Source organism: Agelaius tricolor, unplaced genomic scaffold (genome assembly GCF_023055355.1).
Source record: "Agelaius tricolor isolate 1412-34295 unplaced genomic scaffold, bAgeTri1.0.p SCAF_1, whole genome shotgun sequence".
Classification (NCBI taxonomy): domain Eukaryota; kingdom Metazoa; phylum Chordata; class Aves; order Passeriformes; family Icteridae; genus Agelaius; species Agelaius tricolor.
Genome location: NW_027269261.1, coordinates 85,462,437 through 85,481,469, shown reverse-complemented (window position 1 = coordinate 85,481,469; position 19,033 = coordinate 85,462,437). Strand labels below are relative to the sequence as shown.

Here is a 19,033-nt window from a genome sequence, read left to right as displayed (position 1 = left end):
GCACTGCTGAGGCTTAGTCAAGTGTGACTTTCAAACTTCCTTTATCTTTGCACCCTTCAGAGAAGTATAGGCTGTGACTTTTGTGAAGCAGTTCTTAAAGAAATAGTCTGCTCATGCTGAATAGGGAAAAAAATGTTTAGTTTCTCTTAAAATATCATTGTAAGTGGAAGCTTCTTTTGAAGATAGGGGAGAAGATTTGTCTGATACAATAGAAGAAAAATGCTTCTGGTATAAAGAACTAACCCATGGAGTGTGATTATTTGTAGATGCAATGAAATTTGATGCAGTTCTTTTGGTCATAGGATAATTTCTGTGTTCCTCAGCTGACCTTCTGTAAGGATTTTCAAGATCACTTATTGCTGTAGTTGGAAAAACATTTCAGAAAATCTGTAGTGAGACCAATATTGAGCCAGATACTTTGGATTTTCTTTTTTGTAGATAAGGATGCTACAGTTATGTCTCCAAGAAGAGTTTACACAATGGACCTTCCTCCAGAGGGTTATGTTGCAGTTACTCCAGATGCTCTTAGTAATGCAGTTTCTGAAAACTCTGGCAGTAGTGCTGACTCAACAGGTAAGGTTGCATGGTTGTTACTGTAATTAATTTTTCAGAAGGGAAACTTCTTAGCAGCTCTTATCAAGTAGATTCAGACAGCAACGATAAAGCATTTAAACTGTTGCTGCCAGTGGGTGTCACTGTTTTGCAATGTAAGCACAATGAGGATGTGCTTCCCTATGGCTTCATTTCCATCGTTTGGGGTTTCTAGACTAGATTCAGCATTTGGTGATAGCCATGCAGTGCCACAGATCTTATGAAGTTATGTAGAACCTAACTTAGAACAAAGCCTTTAGCTCCTCCCACTCAAGTGACATGTACTCATATTATGCCTGCTCACAGTCAAATTATTTTCAAGGATAAATATTAGGTAAAACTGTCTTACTATATGTCTACCCTTGATGTTTTGAGTAATTCAGTAAAGGCTTAACAATCTTTCAAATTTGCCTCTCTCAAAATAGGTATTCATCATTGGAGTTGGTGGGGGGGGGGGGGGGTGTATCAGTCCTTTATTGTTGAAAAGCTTTCTGATGAGAAACTGTGACCATATAACTTCAGAAACAATTTTTGGTGTTGTCAAAGGATACAAGAGAAGAAGCACAGAATCTGTAAAGTGGATTCTAAGTTGACCTCAGTTAAATACATGGTTTTCTGAATGACATTGCCGGAATTCAGTTGATTCTGTCTGTCTTTAGAAAGAGGTCCCAAGCTTAGACGAGACAAATGAATTTAGTTTTTTCAATTGCTGTGTTCCTGTGCATGTATGTTTGTCCAGAATTGTGCATCACTGTCGTTGGCCACTAGGGACATTCTATAGTAAAGAAGATACCCAGGTAAGGCACCTGATAAGCAGCAGTTATTAAACTACAGTGACAGTTTCAGCCTGGAGATTGCCTTAAATGCAAGGAAAACATGAGATATAACTTGCAGATATAGAAAGGCAAATTCTGCTTGTCTTTGCTAACAATACCCACGGGGTGAATTTTCAGCTTGGAAATTTGGTCTATAGTCTGTTCTGAGCTCCAGTCAGAGTCTGAGTACAAGTAAAGCTACCAAAGTAGCTCAAGGGACTGAAGCAAAATATAGGATGACTAAGGGCATGTCAAGAATGTTCTTCCTTGGTGTGCAGTGATTTAAAGACCATTTTTGAGTGACAAAGAAATAACTTTATTAGAGTAACATAAGAGTAGATCTTGATAGTTTTTGGATTATGAATGGAAAGATGTTCTAATTTAGAGTTTCTAGGTTGTGCTCTTCTCAGTTACGTAGGATTCATGTTTGCAATCCAGAAGCTGTTTCAAGGTTACCCTTAACTTTGTTTAGTTGCCGAGCTGTCTTTGGACAGTTCACTGGGTTTCTCTTTCCCAGCATGTCAGATTCAAGCTGCTTATTCTGATCTTGAATCTTTTCTCTCCTTCCATGCCATATAATTTCTGTTTATTATTTCATGTACTTTCCTTTCAGATATTAGAGGAGTGCTTCTTCCTCTTCTGTGTTTTGCTGATAAGACTAAATGAAGTCTCATAATACTTTGTAGGGTAAATTCAGTTTTATGCAGGGACTTAAGTTGCTTCTAAATACATACTGAACACTGCAGATATATCCTTACAGCACTAGCATGGAACTTTTGTGGCAAATTTACTCAGCTGCTGTTTAAAATCTATGAATAAATCAGATTATGTGTGGTGCATATTAGATGTTAGAGTGATACAGTATTATACATAATTAGATGTTAGATACATTGCAAAGCAGTTAAGCAGAACAGAATTTAGGATTGAGTTATATTGTCTCTTTTTAGAGTCATATAAATACCTGCCTGGTTTTACAGTGGGTAAAGTATTGAACAATGGCTTCATTTGCTCATTTTTTAGATTTAATATTTTCCTGTAGTATTTCAAAACCAATGTACTCAACCATGATAGTAAGTAGACTTCTGGTGTTGCTTAGTGATAGTATTAGCTGTTGGATGGAGAATGTTCTTAGCTGATCCCAGTTTTACTGTTCAGGAAGAGTAAGTTTTGGGTTTTAGCTACTTTTTAAACAGTTAACAAAGGATCTGGAATTCTGGGAGACTTACTTTGGATTGGTTTGTTATTTGGCTTTGCACTTTGTCATAGAATCAAAAAAAAACCAAATTTGAAGTGAAGGTTTTTAATCTGTGGCTCCTTTTGCAAGGTTTGTTTGATGTTGTACTATAGATGTTATTCTTACCAGATATTTGCCTAATTATTTTTTTCAAATCTCCTTATAGGGAGATTTTTGTTACATTCCCTTTTTTACTTGCTCTAGTGTTTCACATCTCTTTAATGATAGATCTTTCTTGCTGCAGTTTAGACCCTTTTTTGTTTTGTCTAAATAAGGTTTGCACAATTGGAGATGTGTGCTAATTTTGCAAGGGTGAGGGGACATGGTTCACTTTACTTGTGTATGTCATTTAAGCATGCATATAAAATCTATTGCAGGATAAAGTCTGTAATTTCAGGTAGTGCTCATAAAATATTAAAGGAACATCTTAAACACACTATGGATTACTTAGTTTGCTCACCTAGGTTCAATTGTATATCCTGAATTTAGATCTTTTTTGAAGGGATAAAGGAAAGTTCTAATGAGAACCTTTGACACTGAAGGAAAAAGAGGGTGCATGCATGACTGTATGTATGAATATTTTATATGTATATATAAAATAAATCTGTTATGTTTAGAATTGTCCCAGGTACGCCCAAAAGATCAGCTCCATAAAGTGAAGTTGAGATTTGGTGTATGCATTGTTTTAATCCTGATACTATCTATATGATATATTTTATATGGCAACAGATAACCTTCCACTGTTTCCTAAAAATGTAAGCATATTGTTTATGTACTGGATAAGAAAAGGTTCCTGTGTCATCCTTTTCTAGCCCAGAACTGAGGGGAATTAATGATATGGAAATTCAACAAAAAAAAATCTGACTCAAAAATTAATTTCATTGTTTACCAAATTTTCATTGTTGTCTCATGAAAATAATATTACTCTATTTTAGGATTATAATTTTTCAGTTATGCATCACTGGTGATTTGCTGTGTCCTCTCAATAAATTAAAGAAACCAAATATGACACGATCATCAAGAGAAATGGATGTGCCATGGCTGATGTTTCTTTGTGGTAAATTGCTGTGTGGAAGACTGAAATATTCAGTCACTAAAGTATGTATTTCAACATCAGCTGCTTTTGAGAAATGGTTTAGAAGTTGAAGTTAATTAAAATTATAAAATAATTTCTTATCAGCTCTAAAATATGTTTGGGTTTTTCTATTATTATTGTTGTTTAAACTGCTAGTTCGAGTATGGTTGATGTTGTCAGGATGATATTAATGATTTCCAGAATAGCTTCTGAACAAAAGGGGAGAAGAAAATTCAGGCAGTCTCTTATGTGTCTGTAGCATCTTGATTCACTTAAAGGCAGCCATTTCAGGAAGACTTAATGGTGTTTAAGCCTGTATTTGTTTTTAAGAGATGTTGTTATGAATCACGTGTTGACTACTTACATTCTTGGCAAGTGGTTGGGAATGTGATACTTCTCAGAAGCACACCAAGGGAGCAATATGTTTAAAGCAGCTAAGGTCAGCAGCAAACTTTTTTCACTGATAGGTAGCACCAGTTGTGAAACTCCAACATTATGAATCCTTTTGTAGCCTTCAAACCAGAGGACTCATTAGACCATTTAACTTAATCTCTGTGCCTGTTAGAGAGGTCTTACCCCATGTTGAGCTCAGCACTTTGTGTTTGGAAGAAACCAAACCAAACAAAAACAAAGCTATTCACATTTCAAAGATGTCACAGAGGCTCCACTGCTTTCTGGTGCTAACAGTTAATTGGTCTCTACTGAATAATAAAAAAAAAAAAAATTGAAAATTGCTTTTTCTGCCTTCCTCCATTGAAATGAAGGGCCTCTATTAACTAGTATTTTCTTTCCACAAAGAAGCACAGTAATCAAGTCACCATTAATCTTTTTGATTAAACAGGTGCACTTGTGCATTGCTCTAAGATATTTACTTCAATCCTCAAGTCATATTTGTAAATCTTTTAGGTATCACCCTTTTCACAGCATCTTTTTAAGAATATAAACTCCACTACTGCATGTAGTATTTGTGTTTCTTTACCCTTGAAGAAACTAATACTGTATTAATGTTTTAGATATGTTTTCAAATTAATCTTAGGGTGTGCTAAGACAAAAGTTACCGGAAACAGTTAATTAAAGAAGTCTTCTGCTTTAATTCCAAATCAGCTCATTCATATATACAGTTATCTCAGTGATATTACAGTAAATATTGTTTGTGTAGGGCATCTTAACTGTAAATCAAAATGTTTAACAGTACTCAATGTTACTTATTTCAAATAAAAGAGTTCAGGAAAGAATTCAACATGAAATAAACTCAACTTCTCTTGAAAACAAAGGAGTTTAAGAACATGTACAATTGCTTTTCTGAATCTTATATCTGAGAAAAAAAGCTATAAAAAACCTCCTGCAAATCAGGTTGTCTTATAGTGCCTTCTGTCAGCTGCTCCTGCATTGGCTGTCCAGGGTTTTGTGGCAAGTTCTGTGAGAATATCCAAGGCTTATAACAAGACTAATTGAGGGAATTGTGGCAGTTTCAGAGTAAGGATTCTGCATTTGCAAACTAAAAATAATAAAATGCTTTCCAGTTTTGTTCTTTTTTTAATAGAATAACAAGCCTTCTAAAGGATTCTTATGAGCAAAAATCCTATCTAATTCATTACTTCTTTAAGTATACCTGAATAATGAAAAATGCTACAGTACAGCTCTTAGTATAATAGCCAGTGTTTTGCTACACAGGTGAACCAAATCATATTTCAAATCATAGCATAAATAAGTGATGGGATTGATATATAGATGTGTAGCTTGTTTTTTACAACTTGCTGTAAAAAAACGTTTTACTGTTCTACTTTCAGCTACTTTTATAGCTCTTTCTTTGAGGTTAGCTTCTCTTTCCTTCTCTCGTTAGATTTGTTAGCATGGGTCTTTCCTTTTCTAGTAAGGGTGGCATGGACTTGCAGGTTGAAAACATACTGTGAAAGAATAATTACTTTAAAAAGTTTGTTTCAATAATTCAGCAAGGAAGGATTATGTGATAGTTTGGGCTCTTTTGTATTTCTAATAGTTAGGCTAAGTAATTTTTATAATTTTTATTGATGACTTCCCCTAGTTAATTTTGGGTGTTCTGGTTTTAATTCTCTGCCAGTTTGGATGCCACTGTTTAGTATTAAAACAATGTATCTTTGCATGATAAAATTATATGTGATAACATTCTCTAGTTTAGCTTTGTCCTTGCAGAAATCAGTGTATTGCTCCCAGTTTGTGAATGGCAGATGTTTCTGAGCCATCAACAACTTCAGGGATTCTCATGTGGCTGTCATCATCAGAAAGCAAACTGTAGTAACAATGACACCTCTGTTGAGGTTGTTACTATGAGCTTTTTCAAAATGTTGTGGTGTTTAGAGATTAATCAATAGCTTGGAAGGAGAGATGTCTGTGAGGTTAAGAAACTTTCTTCTCTACAGCCTGTTTCTTCTTCAGCTTAAATGCACTTGGCATTTTGGAATCAGTTACAGTGAAAGATGCCACAAACAAGTAGAGATCTAGGACAGCTGTACCTGAAGAATTCCTTACTTAGATGTTTTTTCCTTCAATATCCTTTTGGCAGACCTTGTATTTGTTGATAGATGCATTACATTCCTTAATAGATAAAATCACCACAGTTTTCTTTCTGAAATTGAATAAGATAAAATAACCATTTTTATTTCCAGAGTTCAGATAAAGTATTTAATAATTTGTTAAAGCTGGCTTAATTTAAAAAAAAAAAACAGAAGTTTAGATCCAGTAATGTTTATATGTAGACTCACATTTTTGTGGGTTGATTGCATTGCTGGAATTATATTAAAAGTTAAGAAAGACCTAAATCAACTTCTCTAATACTGCTTTGGAAAATTTTTGATTTCTTTTCTATCTAAACAGGAGAAGATTTTCTTTTTAAAGTGACACCTGATTAAGAATTGTCAAGAATTCTAGTTAGCAGTTTAACTTTTATCATACTTAATTTTAAGGAATTAAGTGTATGCTTGAAAGAAGATGCTTGCTGATGTACTTGTATTGCAAAAGCTGACTTAGTGTAATATCATATTCTTGGAAATATTTCCAGTGTACTGAATGTGATACAAATTATAAACATTTAAGGTGTAACTTGGGCAGGCACTCAGGAAAACATCTCCAGACTTCCAGTGTTCTGGAGCAGTGTTACAGGCAAATTCTGTGCTCTGTCAAGCAGCCAGCCTAGAACGGAGTAATCACTTCTTCTGATTTCATAGCAAATGAGTCTGAACCTCCTGAAGGTGAGTGTAGAATTTACCAAGAGATTCACTGCTGTCCACTGAGGGTTTTAAACACAGGACTGGTCTATCAGTTGAACTGTAAGGATGACTCACTAATTTAGGTTTATATACAACATAGAAACCAGTCATTTCTAACTACCGCTGTCTGTAACTATTTACATCTTCCAAATGCCAGTGTATTCACAAGCATATGGGACTATTGCAGAACGCATGGTACAAATCATGCGTTTTTAATGTCACTGAAGTCTTCAGTATTTCTTGTGATAGTTTCTGACATTAACATGTTGGCAGACCTCATCAAAACAAACAAACAAAGCAACAAAACAAACACACACATGCAACGCCCCCTGCCCTACCCCAAACTCCCAAAAAACCCTCTGGAAGATGACTTTGAAAGCTAGATTGCAAAGAATTCTGCCTCAGATATTTAGCTCAAGTTTGTGTGTGGTGTTAGGAAAGGGTGTAAATCTGAAAATGTATTAAGGAAAAAAGAATACATGGCAATGTGATACACTGGTAATGCTTTACTTTTGCCATGGCTGCATGCTAATGGTTTATTAAAGATCTCTGATTTATATTTTTGTAACTGTAAATAAAGTACATATTTAGATGCGATATTAGTTTCTGTATGCTTCTAAAAAAGCCTCAAGTATTTCAGTAACAAAAATTTACCTTCGAAATAAGCTTTCATTACTATATGTTGCTGTAGTACAGAAAATAACATGCCCCTAATCCTAGTGTAGAGGGTTGATGCTGGCTGGATGCCAGACACCACCAAAGCCAATCACTCACTCACTCCCCTCTGCAACTGGACACAGGAGAGAAAATTTATAAACAAAGGGTTCATGGGTTGAGATAAGGACCAGGAAAGATCACTTATCAGATGCTGTCACAGGCAAAACAGGCTTGAATTAGAGATACGAAGTTCACAAACTTCTCCAGTGTGAGTCCATCTCATGAGCAACTGTTCTCTGAACTGCTGCAGAGTGAATCCATCCCTCGAGCTTCCCTCAGACTGCTGTGGTGTGGGTCACTCTTCCACAGAGTGCAGTCCTCCAAGGACAGGCTGCTCCAGCCTGGGAGCAGGGCTCCTCTCTCCACAGGCCTCCCATGGGATCACAGCCTCCTCTCAGGCATCCAGTTGCTTTGGTGTGTGCTCCTCCACAGGCTGCAGGTGGATGCCCATGGGCTGCAGGGGCACAGCTGCTTTGCCATGGGCTGCAAGGCAATCCCAGCTTTGGTGCCTGGAGCACCTCCTGCCCCTTCTTCTGCACTGACTCTGGTATCTGCAGGGCTGTTCTTCTCACGTGTTCTTAACCCGCTCTTCTCTGGCCCCAATTACACCTGTGCAACAACTTTTTTGTTTTGATTTCTTCTTAACTAGGTTATCACAGAAGCATTACCACCATTTCTGATCAACCATCTGGTTAGCTCCACATCAGTCTTTGAGCCACCAGGTATTGGCTCTGCTGGACACTGAGGAAGCTTCTGGCAGCTTCTCATGGAAGCCACCCCTGTAGCCCACCCCCACCACCAAAATCGTGGCTATGCAGACCCAATACACCTAGTTTATGCCTTTGCATTTTAACAAAGTAAAGAGGATGCTGGGCTGGATCCCAAAGGAGAGATGTGTGTTTAAGCAAAGTAAGAATTCACCAACAAGTGCACGTTTAATGAGGCATGCTGACTCAGGTAATTTCCTTCACTTTCTGTGGTAGTTCTTTGACCTTCATCTTTTCTTATTCCTTTGTGCTACAATTGGTGTCCCAAATGGAATCTCTTCTCATTACATGTCCATAAGTCTGAAGGTAATTTGATTAAAGGAAGTTCTGAAGTCAGGTGACAGCATTCATAGTAAGAGGAGAGGGAATTAGGGCCATTATCTCTGAGTTTTGTTTTCTTGCTTTTTGTTTTATTTCAAATTACAGTGATGACAAATATTTTTGTTGAGCAACCTGTCCTATAATAGAGGAGTCTCAGGAAAAGAAGAGGCACTGTGGCTTTTTATTTTCTTCTCTTTCCCTAGTGAACATCATTTTCCCCTTCTTGCTCCCTACTGGCTGAGTTACTTCACCCCTTTCAGCTGGAGCATGCTCCCCCTTTCTCTTCCCTTGCAGCTGTGTTACCGGCTTCTGTTGTCATAGTGACAGTAAGGAACTGATGGGCAAGGAAAATAAATAGAGAACAGCACCAACAAGCTCTTTAGATCACAGAAAAAGGCCAACACTGTTATAATTGCTGCCTCACTTGAGCAGCCACCCAACACTTTGGAAATCTTGACACTGCCTGATTACTTTCACCTCCTTGTTTCATAATAAAAACACAATCAAGACCTAAGCTTTTGTAGTTAAATCTTCATATAGCAGCAGGATAAAGTCATTATGGGGCTAGATGAAGGAGAAAGGCAGAAGACAGCTGTGTCTCTGTCTGCAAGTGCCTCATAGTTCTGAATCTTAGCTCCTCATGTGTTAAAGCAGGAAATTTAATCTTAGGTTTGTAGATCTTGGGATATTTCTGATCACATGATATTTTAATTTTGGTTATCAGTTGTATAGTTGGTTGTGTGTAAAATTCTAACCTCCTCTGCTCTGTTATTGCTGCTTTTGCCTATGAACCTGTTGGTATTGAACCACAGAAAAACATTGCTGTCCTTCATGTTGAGAGCCAAATATCCACTGACTGACAACACACTTACTGATTATTATGTGTGAGAAGGTGACCCTGGCTCATCCTCTTGCTGTGAGGACCCATGTTACTCTTTCTAACAAGACTTGTTTCAATGCAGTATTTTCAAATTTCAAATTGAAAATAAAATCAGGAGCAGGGGAAGAGGAAAGCCTTTTGTTAGAATAGGAACTCTCCACTCATATTACCCTGGTGTTTAAATACTCTGGACACTGTAAAAACAGAGTAGAAAGTTTGTTTCTAGCATGAAGGGACTTAGTGTGGCTGAGTGGACAAGGAAAATTAATACAGTAAAAAAAAAAAAGTATGTAGTATTAACCATGTCTTTTCTTACACAGCTTCCTGCAAGTATTTTGTATGATATACAGAAAATGCTGCTGTCTCATGTTCAAAGTCAAAATCAGGCATACCTCATGATTTCATTTTATTGTTATTCTTTTTTTATAGCAGTAGTTGTAGTTTATGGTAACTTGTAGGCATAACAGCCACACATTGATATAACTTCCAGTAGGCTGTCTCCATTCAGTCTCCACTGGGGAAATTTCTTGATCTCATATCCTTTGCCTTTGAATACTGCCCTCTGCAAAGTTTACAGGTAGCAGTTTGAAAGTACTGAACAAACCCTCAATACAATTGTAACCTGTGCCAAGGAAGCTTTGAAAATCATCTTCCATCAATCTCCCATTCACAGTAGCTTTGCTAAATAATTTTGTTAGTTTCATTCTATTTTAATTATCGCTGCAAACAGAAATTGGCTCATAAGTAGAGTTCAAATCACTAACAGGGCAAACTCCACCAGAGTTTCTGTATTGTAAACTGTTGGAGAGAAAGGAAGCTCCTGCCTTCACTGCAGGCTCAGGATTGTTCGGTATTACAGGCTGTGTGTTGCCCATGCCATGCATCAGCCTCACTCACCCTCTTTCCAGCCATCTGTGTAGGGCTGAAGAAAATGGATATTGCTGTAGCAAAAAACAGAAATACCAGTGTACGCAAATCTATTGCCATAATCTAGCCAAAATGCAGTGCAGGCAAGGATCCCCAGTTGCTTTGAGCAGCTTATGATTGAACGAAGCTGCTGCATCTCCGTACCAATAGTTCCATTTCCCAGCTGCATGGGCCGTGCCAGGTGTGGAGGAGGCATTAGGGCCAACAGGCAGTCTCTCCTGACAGAAAGCAAATCCCTTCCACACATTCAAATCTTTCTTAGTACATTACTCTCAGCAGATATTGGTGATGGTTTTGGAACAGGTCCACCATGTGAATGTAACACTGGACTGCATATCAGCTTCCTTGCACAGCTAATCACAAAATTGAATTTATTTTGTCAATATTGTTTTCCAATAATACTGTCTACTGCATGTCTTCTCACATATAGAATGCTGCACCTCCGGCTCTATCCAGCTGATGGTGCTGTATCTCACAGACTCCTCACCTGAAATCTGTGTGTGCTCATCCTCTGGGCTGCTATACCCAGCACAGCTGTACTGACATGACTGGGTCTGCTGGTTTGCAGTGTGCTGAGCACTCAGCTCTGTAGGGGGTGTAGGGGGGAGCAGGCCTTCACTGACCTGTGGGACACTGCCAGCATCTGACACTTCTTGATGCAGATACTTTAAACAATAGCCTTGAACTGGTCTTGGTGTAGCTGGTCTAATAACAGGTGGTTTTGTGTTCTGCCTGTTTCTGTACTATTCCATAAGAGCTGGGTGACCTTACTTTCTTAAAGCTCTTTGTTTCTGGGTGCATGGATGATACTTGGAAAGGACTTAGTTATATCACACCTGACAAACTCTCTCCACATCTTGCTGTGGTGAGAGTAGGAGAGAATGCAGAAACAGTTTTATGCAACTGTTTTTGCTTTGTTGGGATGATGATACCACTTTTTTACCAATCTAATTGAACACAAATAAAAGGTTTCTTAAGTTGCTTTTTTTTCAAAAGAATACTTAAAAGCTGAATTCATAAATGTTAGGAACTCTGAGAAAATGCAACATAAGCTAATTTTCTGATAAGTCCAACTTTAAGGTGTGTTGAACAGGATGAAAAATACCACATGATGTAAAGTTCTGACTGCTAGAAAGGAATTCTGCCATTCAAATAATTTTTAGCACATTACTCTCAGCAGATGTTGGTGGTGGTTTTGGAACAGATCCAGTATATAACACTGAACTGGATATCAGCATCCTTGCACAGAAAATTGAATTTATTTTGTTAATTTTCTTTTCACCAGTAAATAGCCATTGCACTATCACAATGCCAGATATAATACTAGATAAAACATTTGTTTTGGTAGCTTGAATAGTAGGTTAGCTAAATGCAAAAATCTGAAATATAATGGACCTGTAATGGTTGGCACACCTTAAGGAGAGCCAAACATACATTTGATAAAAAAGATGCATCTTTGATGCACAATGAGGTTAATTCCTTTCATGCTTCTGTCTTAAATTCAACTTAAGTACTTACCTGGATGGCTTAAGTATGCAGTGTGTTCATCAACCATTCCAGTCTTTTTACATTTAGGTACACACTCTGTTTGAGTAGTATATCAGTATTTCTTGAGTACTTAGAAATGGGTACATCTTTTGTCAGTCTGGACAAATAAAGAGTTCTATTCTATTTTTTGGTCACTGAAGATGAGAAGTTAAAAGCTAATACTGTCTACATGTCTTCTCACATATAGAATGCTTTGTTATTCCCATTATAAAATAGCATGTAAGATAAATTTCCAAAAATTACAAAGGCATGCAACATTGTATTGATAAAAAATACATTTTGCAGTAAAACTTTATGGAAAGTGGCTATTAACAAATACAGGAACTGTATATCTAGTTACTCAGCTAGCTTTCCAGAGGAAGCTGCAAATACAGTGAAGACATCTTAAGGAGAACTCAGTGTTCAAGTATGGCAGATATTCTTTTCCACCCTTCATTCAGTATACTAAAAACCTTAGTTTGTAATTCACAAATTTAGATCAGTTCTCCATTTAGACAAGGTAGCAGAATTAAATGTGCACCTTTATTAAGAGTCATTCCTCAGAGAACTGGACTTTATTGAAAGCTCAGATCTAGGCACTTGTCATATCACAAGGTATATAAAATAGTAAAGATTCTGCTGTGGAAGCCCAAGCATATAAAGACATGACCAAAACCCTGCATATAGTAATGTGATTGATATTGAGCCAGTGCTGACAGATGAGCACAGAGAGGCAGCAACTTCTGCAGGCTCCAGGGCTGCTCTGCAGGTTTCTAATACTTCATACTCTGAACTGCTGCAGTACAGCACATTTGTGCATGGATCTGATTTTTTTTTCCACCTCTTCACGGAAGCATATGAGAATACTCTACTGAACTTCTTGAATAACTAGAAGAGTGAGGCACCTAACGATATTACAGTAAGTGATGATAATAAAGTCTGTCTAGGATCAAACTTTCTGTTTGGAGAGCCTGTCTCTTCTTATGTGAACCCAGAAAGGGGAGTGAATATTATGGTAGCTTTTACACAGCAGTTAAATACCTTAGCTGAACTGTGGCATTTTTACTGAAAAGAAGATAATGTCTATCCTTCTTGTTCATCTGCCAGAGAAAAGAGGTGATTGATTCTTTGTTCAGTACTTTGTATAGTATATAGATGAACACTGTAGAGGAGAGAAACACTAATTTGTTACAGCTCCTTATGAAATAAAAATACATAGCCTTAGGATGAGTGGGAAGACTTTAGGTAATAAACCAGTGATAGAATTCTTCCATCTCAGGATATATATTTAATTTTGTCCTTTTTTGCTAGCTTTTCTCCTCCTGAGGAAAAATGCTAGACTTTCTGGGTATCCTTCTCCTTTGTAGCACTTGCTAATGAAAATGATGCATTTACCTCCATGTAGTAGGTTGACCCCAGCTGGATTCCAGACACCCACCAAAGTCTCTCTTTCACTCCCCTCTGTGCCTGGACAGGGGAGAGATAATACAAAAAAGAGTTCATAGTTTGAGATAAGTTCCAGGAGAGATCACTCATCAAATACTGTCACAGGCAAACATCCTCAAAATCTAAGGATATTATTTGAGTTTTTTATTCAAAAAAATCAGAGCAGGACAATGGGAAGTAAAAACAGACCTTAAAACACCTTACCCCCGCACCTCTCCCTCCTTCTCAATTCTGCCTCCTCTCTGAAGGGGAACAGGGACATGGGTAATGGGGGTTAGGGTCAGTTCATGACATGTATCTCCTGCTGCTCAGGATGAAGAGTCCTTCCCCTGTTCCAGCATGGGGTTCCCCCCACAGAAGATAGTTCTCCACTAACTTCTCCAATATGAGTCCATCCCATGGGTACCAGTTCTCTAGTATGGGGTGCAATCCTTGAAGGACAGGTTGCTCCAGGGTGGGCTCCTCTCTCAGCCCTGCAGGTCCCTGCCAGGACCCTGCTCCAGCACAGGCCTCCCACAGGGTCACAGGCTCTTTTCAGGCACCCCCTGCTCCAGTGTGGGTCTCCTCCATGGGCTGTGGGTGGATCTCTGCATCCCTGTGGGTCCCCATGGGCTGCAGGGGCACAGCTGCCTCACCATGGGCTGCACCAGGGGCTGCAGGGGAATCTCAGCTCTGGTGCCTGGAGCACCTCCTGCCCCTCCCTCTGCACTGAGCCTGCTGTCTGCAGGGCTGTTCCTCTCATGTTCTCACCCCACTATCTCTGGCTGCAATTACAACTGTGACTATGACTTTTTTTAAATTCTCCTTAACTACGTTATCACAGAGGTGTTACCACCATTTCTGATTGGTCCAGCACATCCATCCTGGAGCTGTCTGGCATTGGCTCTGCTGGACATGGAGAAGCTTCTGGCAGCTGCTCCCAGAAGCCACCCCTGTAGCCCCTCCACTACCAAAACCTGGCCATGCAAACCCAATACACTCCATTAATAACTGTCTCTTGGGCTTTGCATGTTTAATCAAATAATATTTAATTTATATTCTTGAATATGTATTGATGGGTGGAGCCTTTAGTGCTAAAGATTGCACAGCTTTGGATGGAGATTCCTTTTTTCTCTCTGAAAGGGAAGAAGAATATATCAAGGAAAAATGAAAGATTATCAAATACAATATGCAGTGTTTCCTTATTTCATATGTTATTTATGTGTTTCTAATTTCCAGTTGTAAATTAGTTTCTGATTGCATGAAATTTAGATGTATAAATCAGTAATCTCAAAGAAAAAATCCATTGTAGTATTTTCTTTGACATATATCTAGAATAATGGTGTACAGCATTCACTAATAATCAGAAATGTTAGCATTTGAAATAATCTTCACACTTTGTTTAGTATAAAGCCATATGTACTTTCATAGACAACCTCAGCAAAAGCTTTAGAGATAGTTTTACATGTTCTTCTGGCAAAAGAACTTGTACATATGCAGAAAAACATCTAAGTAAAAGTATAATGATTAAATTATTTGAATGTGTTCTCTAGTGACCTACAATGCTTTTCCTTTTTGCTCTCTGGCATTTTTCTTCTATTAAATACATTCTTATAGTAATATATAAATTCTATTAAATTGAAGTGCCTCTAGCAGTTATGTTACAAGCAGTATAAAATTCCATTGTGATTATATATCTGTTAGTTCAAATGTATTTACAAGGTTTTTATATTCCCCCCCTTTTTATACCTTTTCTTTTAATGGCAGTAATTTTGTACACTTTAACTTGCTTGCAGTGAAGTGCTTAACTTAAAAGCCACGTGGAAACCCTGAATTATTTTGGGCTGTTTGCAGCCTATTCTCTGGTGATCTTCTGCCAACTTTTTGTGTCACCATACTTGTTAGTACAGTGGAAGTTCTCTCTGCCAGCTACAGTGTAATTTAATGGCAGAAGTGAATCTTGTGTGAAGTCCTAATTAGCATGTATCTCCTCGTGGGGGGTGAGTGAGTAATAAAATACCAGCTGTAGTCTCCCTTTATGCTGCCCAACCAGAGAAGTGACCAACACCACCACAGAGCCAGGCATCTGCTGTCTCCATCCAGAGGGGCCCCATTGCCAGTCCTGCTCTCCTAGGTCAGTGCTCTGGCCCTTCTCTTCAGAGAGCCTAAAGCCATTCCTGAGATTTATTGATCATTTCACCTGCTGCAGGATTTTTGTGAGCTCTTTAGTATTCCAGAATGAAAAACGTCCTGTAAACACACTGGCTACAAAAGTCAAAATCCCAGGCTTTTGAGAAGACAGAAACCTGTACTGTGTGGCCTCTTGTCCCACTTGATGAAAGATTACTTTTATGAAGGGATCAGGAGTGGAACTGAGCAACCATTCCTTGTGATTTCAAACCCAGCATTCCAGTGAAACCTTAAGAATCTTGAATTAGCTAATAAGATGTACAGGTAGCTTGTAACCTTACTACAGACTTCTTGGACTTTCTTTTTGGTTTAAATAAGTGGATTTGGATCAGATCTGTTGTGCTTTCTTTTTGCTTTTCACTGGTATATAAGAAAATGTTCCACTTTTTCATCATTTATTTTGCATATCCTTTGGAAAAAATCAAAACAGCTGAGCTGGGCATAAACCTCTTGATTTTTAGGATTTGTATAGAACATAGTGGATTGGTTTTGGTAAATGTGGTTTGGTTGGGTTTTGATTTTAGAAAAACATTTTTTCATACAGTAAATAGCCATCCAGAAGTCTTTATAAAACATAAATATTACTTTTCAAGGAGGCAGTTTTGGTGACCTGTACTGCACAGAAGATAGGTTGATACACATGCAATAACTTGTGCTGGATGTATAGCATGTGATACAGCCATGAGAGAAATAGTAGTATAGTGTAAAAGCTGTTGGATAGTTTCCACAGATAGGAACAGTAGCAATCATGTAATATATACATTTCTTACAGAAGCAAACAGATCTCTTTAAATTTGTTACCTGCTTAACTAGCCTGCATTGTCTATTCAGCTGTAAAAATGTGTGTGTTCTCAAGGTGGAAAAGGCCAAATGAAGCTATAGTCTGTGACTCCAGCAGAACATTTGCATTTACAATGAGATTTTTTTTTTCACCTTGTGTTTGGTAATTAATTAAAATTAGGGAAACTGTAACTGCTTAAGGAAATTGAAAAATTATTCTTGGGCCCATGTTTCTTGTATCTAAATCCAGAATCTTTATCTATCTGACTTCCAATACTGGGGGCACAGTTGTGCTTGAATTCTACGAGAAGTCTCTTACTTGTCCTGTACAAGTAAAATGAAGAAGTTTTTATTTTACATTTTGTTGTTTGAATAAAATTATGTGTGATGCATATAATCAGACTCTGAATATAAAAAGGTAATATTCCCCTAGTGTCAGAAAATTTTCTGTGATGTAGTAGCTGTTTTGGGGAAAAGTGAAATATGACAGTCACTTAAGAGTTGGACTTGATGATCCTTGTGGATCCCTTCCAAGTCAGGGGATTCTGTGATATCATTTAGCCAGGGAGGGACTTCCCAGACCCAGATTTATTCCTCTTCTCATGCATTTCTTACCTGCTGCTTGGTATTTCATTCAAGAAGAACATCCTCCCTAAAAGTCAACATATATGGTTAAAGTTAGATGCTTCTGGCAGGGTAAGCTCTCTTTGGGAGAACCTTTTTATTCCTACCCCAAAGGAGTGGCATTTTACACTAACAAGGAAATTTACTTGCATCACAACTGAATTAATAGTAGTACATATCAGCCAGCTGATGAAAGCAATAATGAACATCTAAGTACATCAAAGACAAGGAATATATGCCTATCCATAGCATATTATGGGTAGTCTGTGATTGACAGCTATTGATGCCTAACGTTCTATGATGTTGGAAAGAAAAATTAAACCAATTTTGTAGAGGTGGTAGGCAGTGTACCAAGTAAAGATGAAAAGCATTCACGTCACACTAATCTGGATTGGGGGTACAGTCTGTGATGGAAAAAACTGTGTTCTGCAAGCAGATGACAGATTTTAAAATTTGTATGAAATACAAGTCAAGTGGAGGCAGATGAACGCATTTTCCTTTATCATATCACAGTTATTTCACAGATCATGTCAGATAACTGAAGAAGAGTAACAATGTCTCTCTTATTTTCAAGGGATGATACTATTCTTCAATGAGCTGCAGAGCAACTCTTCTTTTTCAACAACTTAAAAGAGAACTAAGAATAACTTGACACTTTACTAAGCTGAATAGACAAGTTGTTGTGCTCCGGTTGCCATTTAAAGTTTTATTTTTTACTTTTGGGAAGCAGTGCAAGAAATCCTGAAAGTGATAGAGAGTGATCCATATTATCCTGGTAACATTCTACTGTGCCCAGAAATAGGTGGTTTAATAATGTAAAGATGGTGTACAATGGATTCAATATCTAGGAAAGTAGAATATGCATACTATGTGATCTCTTGTTGACAATATGTGACAAAATTATTTCAGTCACCTTGCAAACATTTATTTTTGTAATGGATGCTTTCATCATCTGGGTTTTGTGGGTTTTTTAAAAATGTATTATTATGAATAATCAGATGTTTATGTCATATATATTTTAGTCTTTGAAAATCTGTAGCTGCTTAGTACAGAAATCAGGATGGAGCCTTTAGGAGATGAGGAGAGACCCACTGAGGAAGAATAACTTCATAGAATGTGAGCAACACACAGGTGTAGAGGAATGATGGCCAAGGAATAAACCCTCTGTACAGCAGAGACCAGAAGTCTGCTGAGAACAGTGGGAACCCAGGCTTCAGAGGGACATTCCCTAGAGACCCAGAGAGCACTCTGCAGACTGTTCTGCAGCTCTGGTATCTGGTGTGCTGAACTGAGAACAAGCCTAAGAAAAGAGGATTGATTTACAAGGGTGCAGTGGGCAAGGTGGAGATAAGGTTATGTATGTATAGTTTTGTTTCAACTTTCCTTATTTTGAGTTTTCTCCAGCCCCTGAAAAGAAATCAGCTGTTTTAGTGTCTGTTCCAATAAAACCTAGCTTTCCTATTAAAAAGTTGGTTTAAAATATTCAGTATGGAAAAAAGAGTTGGAGCAGGTTTGTTCGTGACATGCAGTCAAGAGCAAACCTGCATATCAGGGAGGACTGTGGCACCAGGTTCACATCTATTACAGACTGACAGATTACCAAATTACAGCTGTTCTGGATTTTTCCCTCTGGTGTCACTCCTTTTTCTAGCATACCTGCCTGCATGTTTATATGTATGGTTAGTTCAACATAGATCACTATTACTTACTGCTTCAATGTACAATTAATTTAGAATGTGATTAATGAAAGTAAACTTAATCCTTGTCCTAAAACATCCCCGTTTTTACAAAGCTGCTTGGAAACTGTGTAAGTAAATTTAATTCAAATCTAGTTTAGGATCCAAAGATAAATGATGAGGGAAATAGTTAAAAATAAAACATGTGGAAGTTTTGCATTCTTTCAGACTTTACTTTT

At 37.7% G+C, this 19,033-nt stretch overlaps 1 protein-coding gene across 1 annotated transcript in view; it reads left to right on the top strand.

Moving 5' to 3' along the window:
* The window catches only part of ERICH1 (glutamate rich 1), a 66,442-nt gene that overhangs the window by 28,580 nt on the left and 18,829 nt on the right, over positions 1–19,033 (top strand). Inside the window, exon 3 of the mRNA XM_071442051.1 lies at positions 439–573. Coding sequence (XP_071298152.1) covers positions 439–573 — 135 coding nt within the window. The remainder of the gene's footprint in view (positions 1–438; positions 574–19,033) is intronic.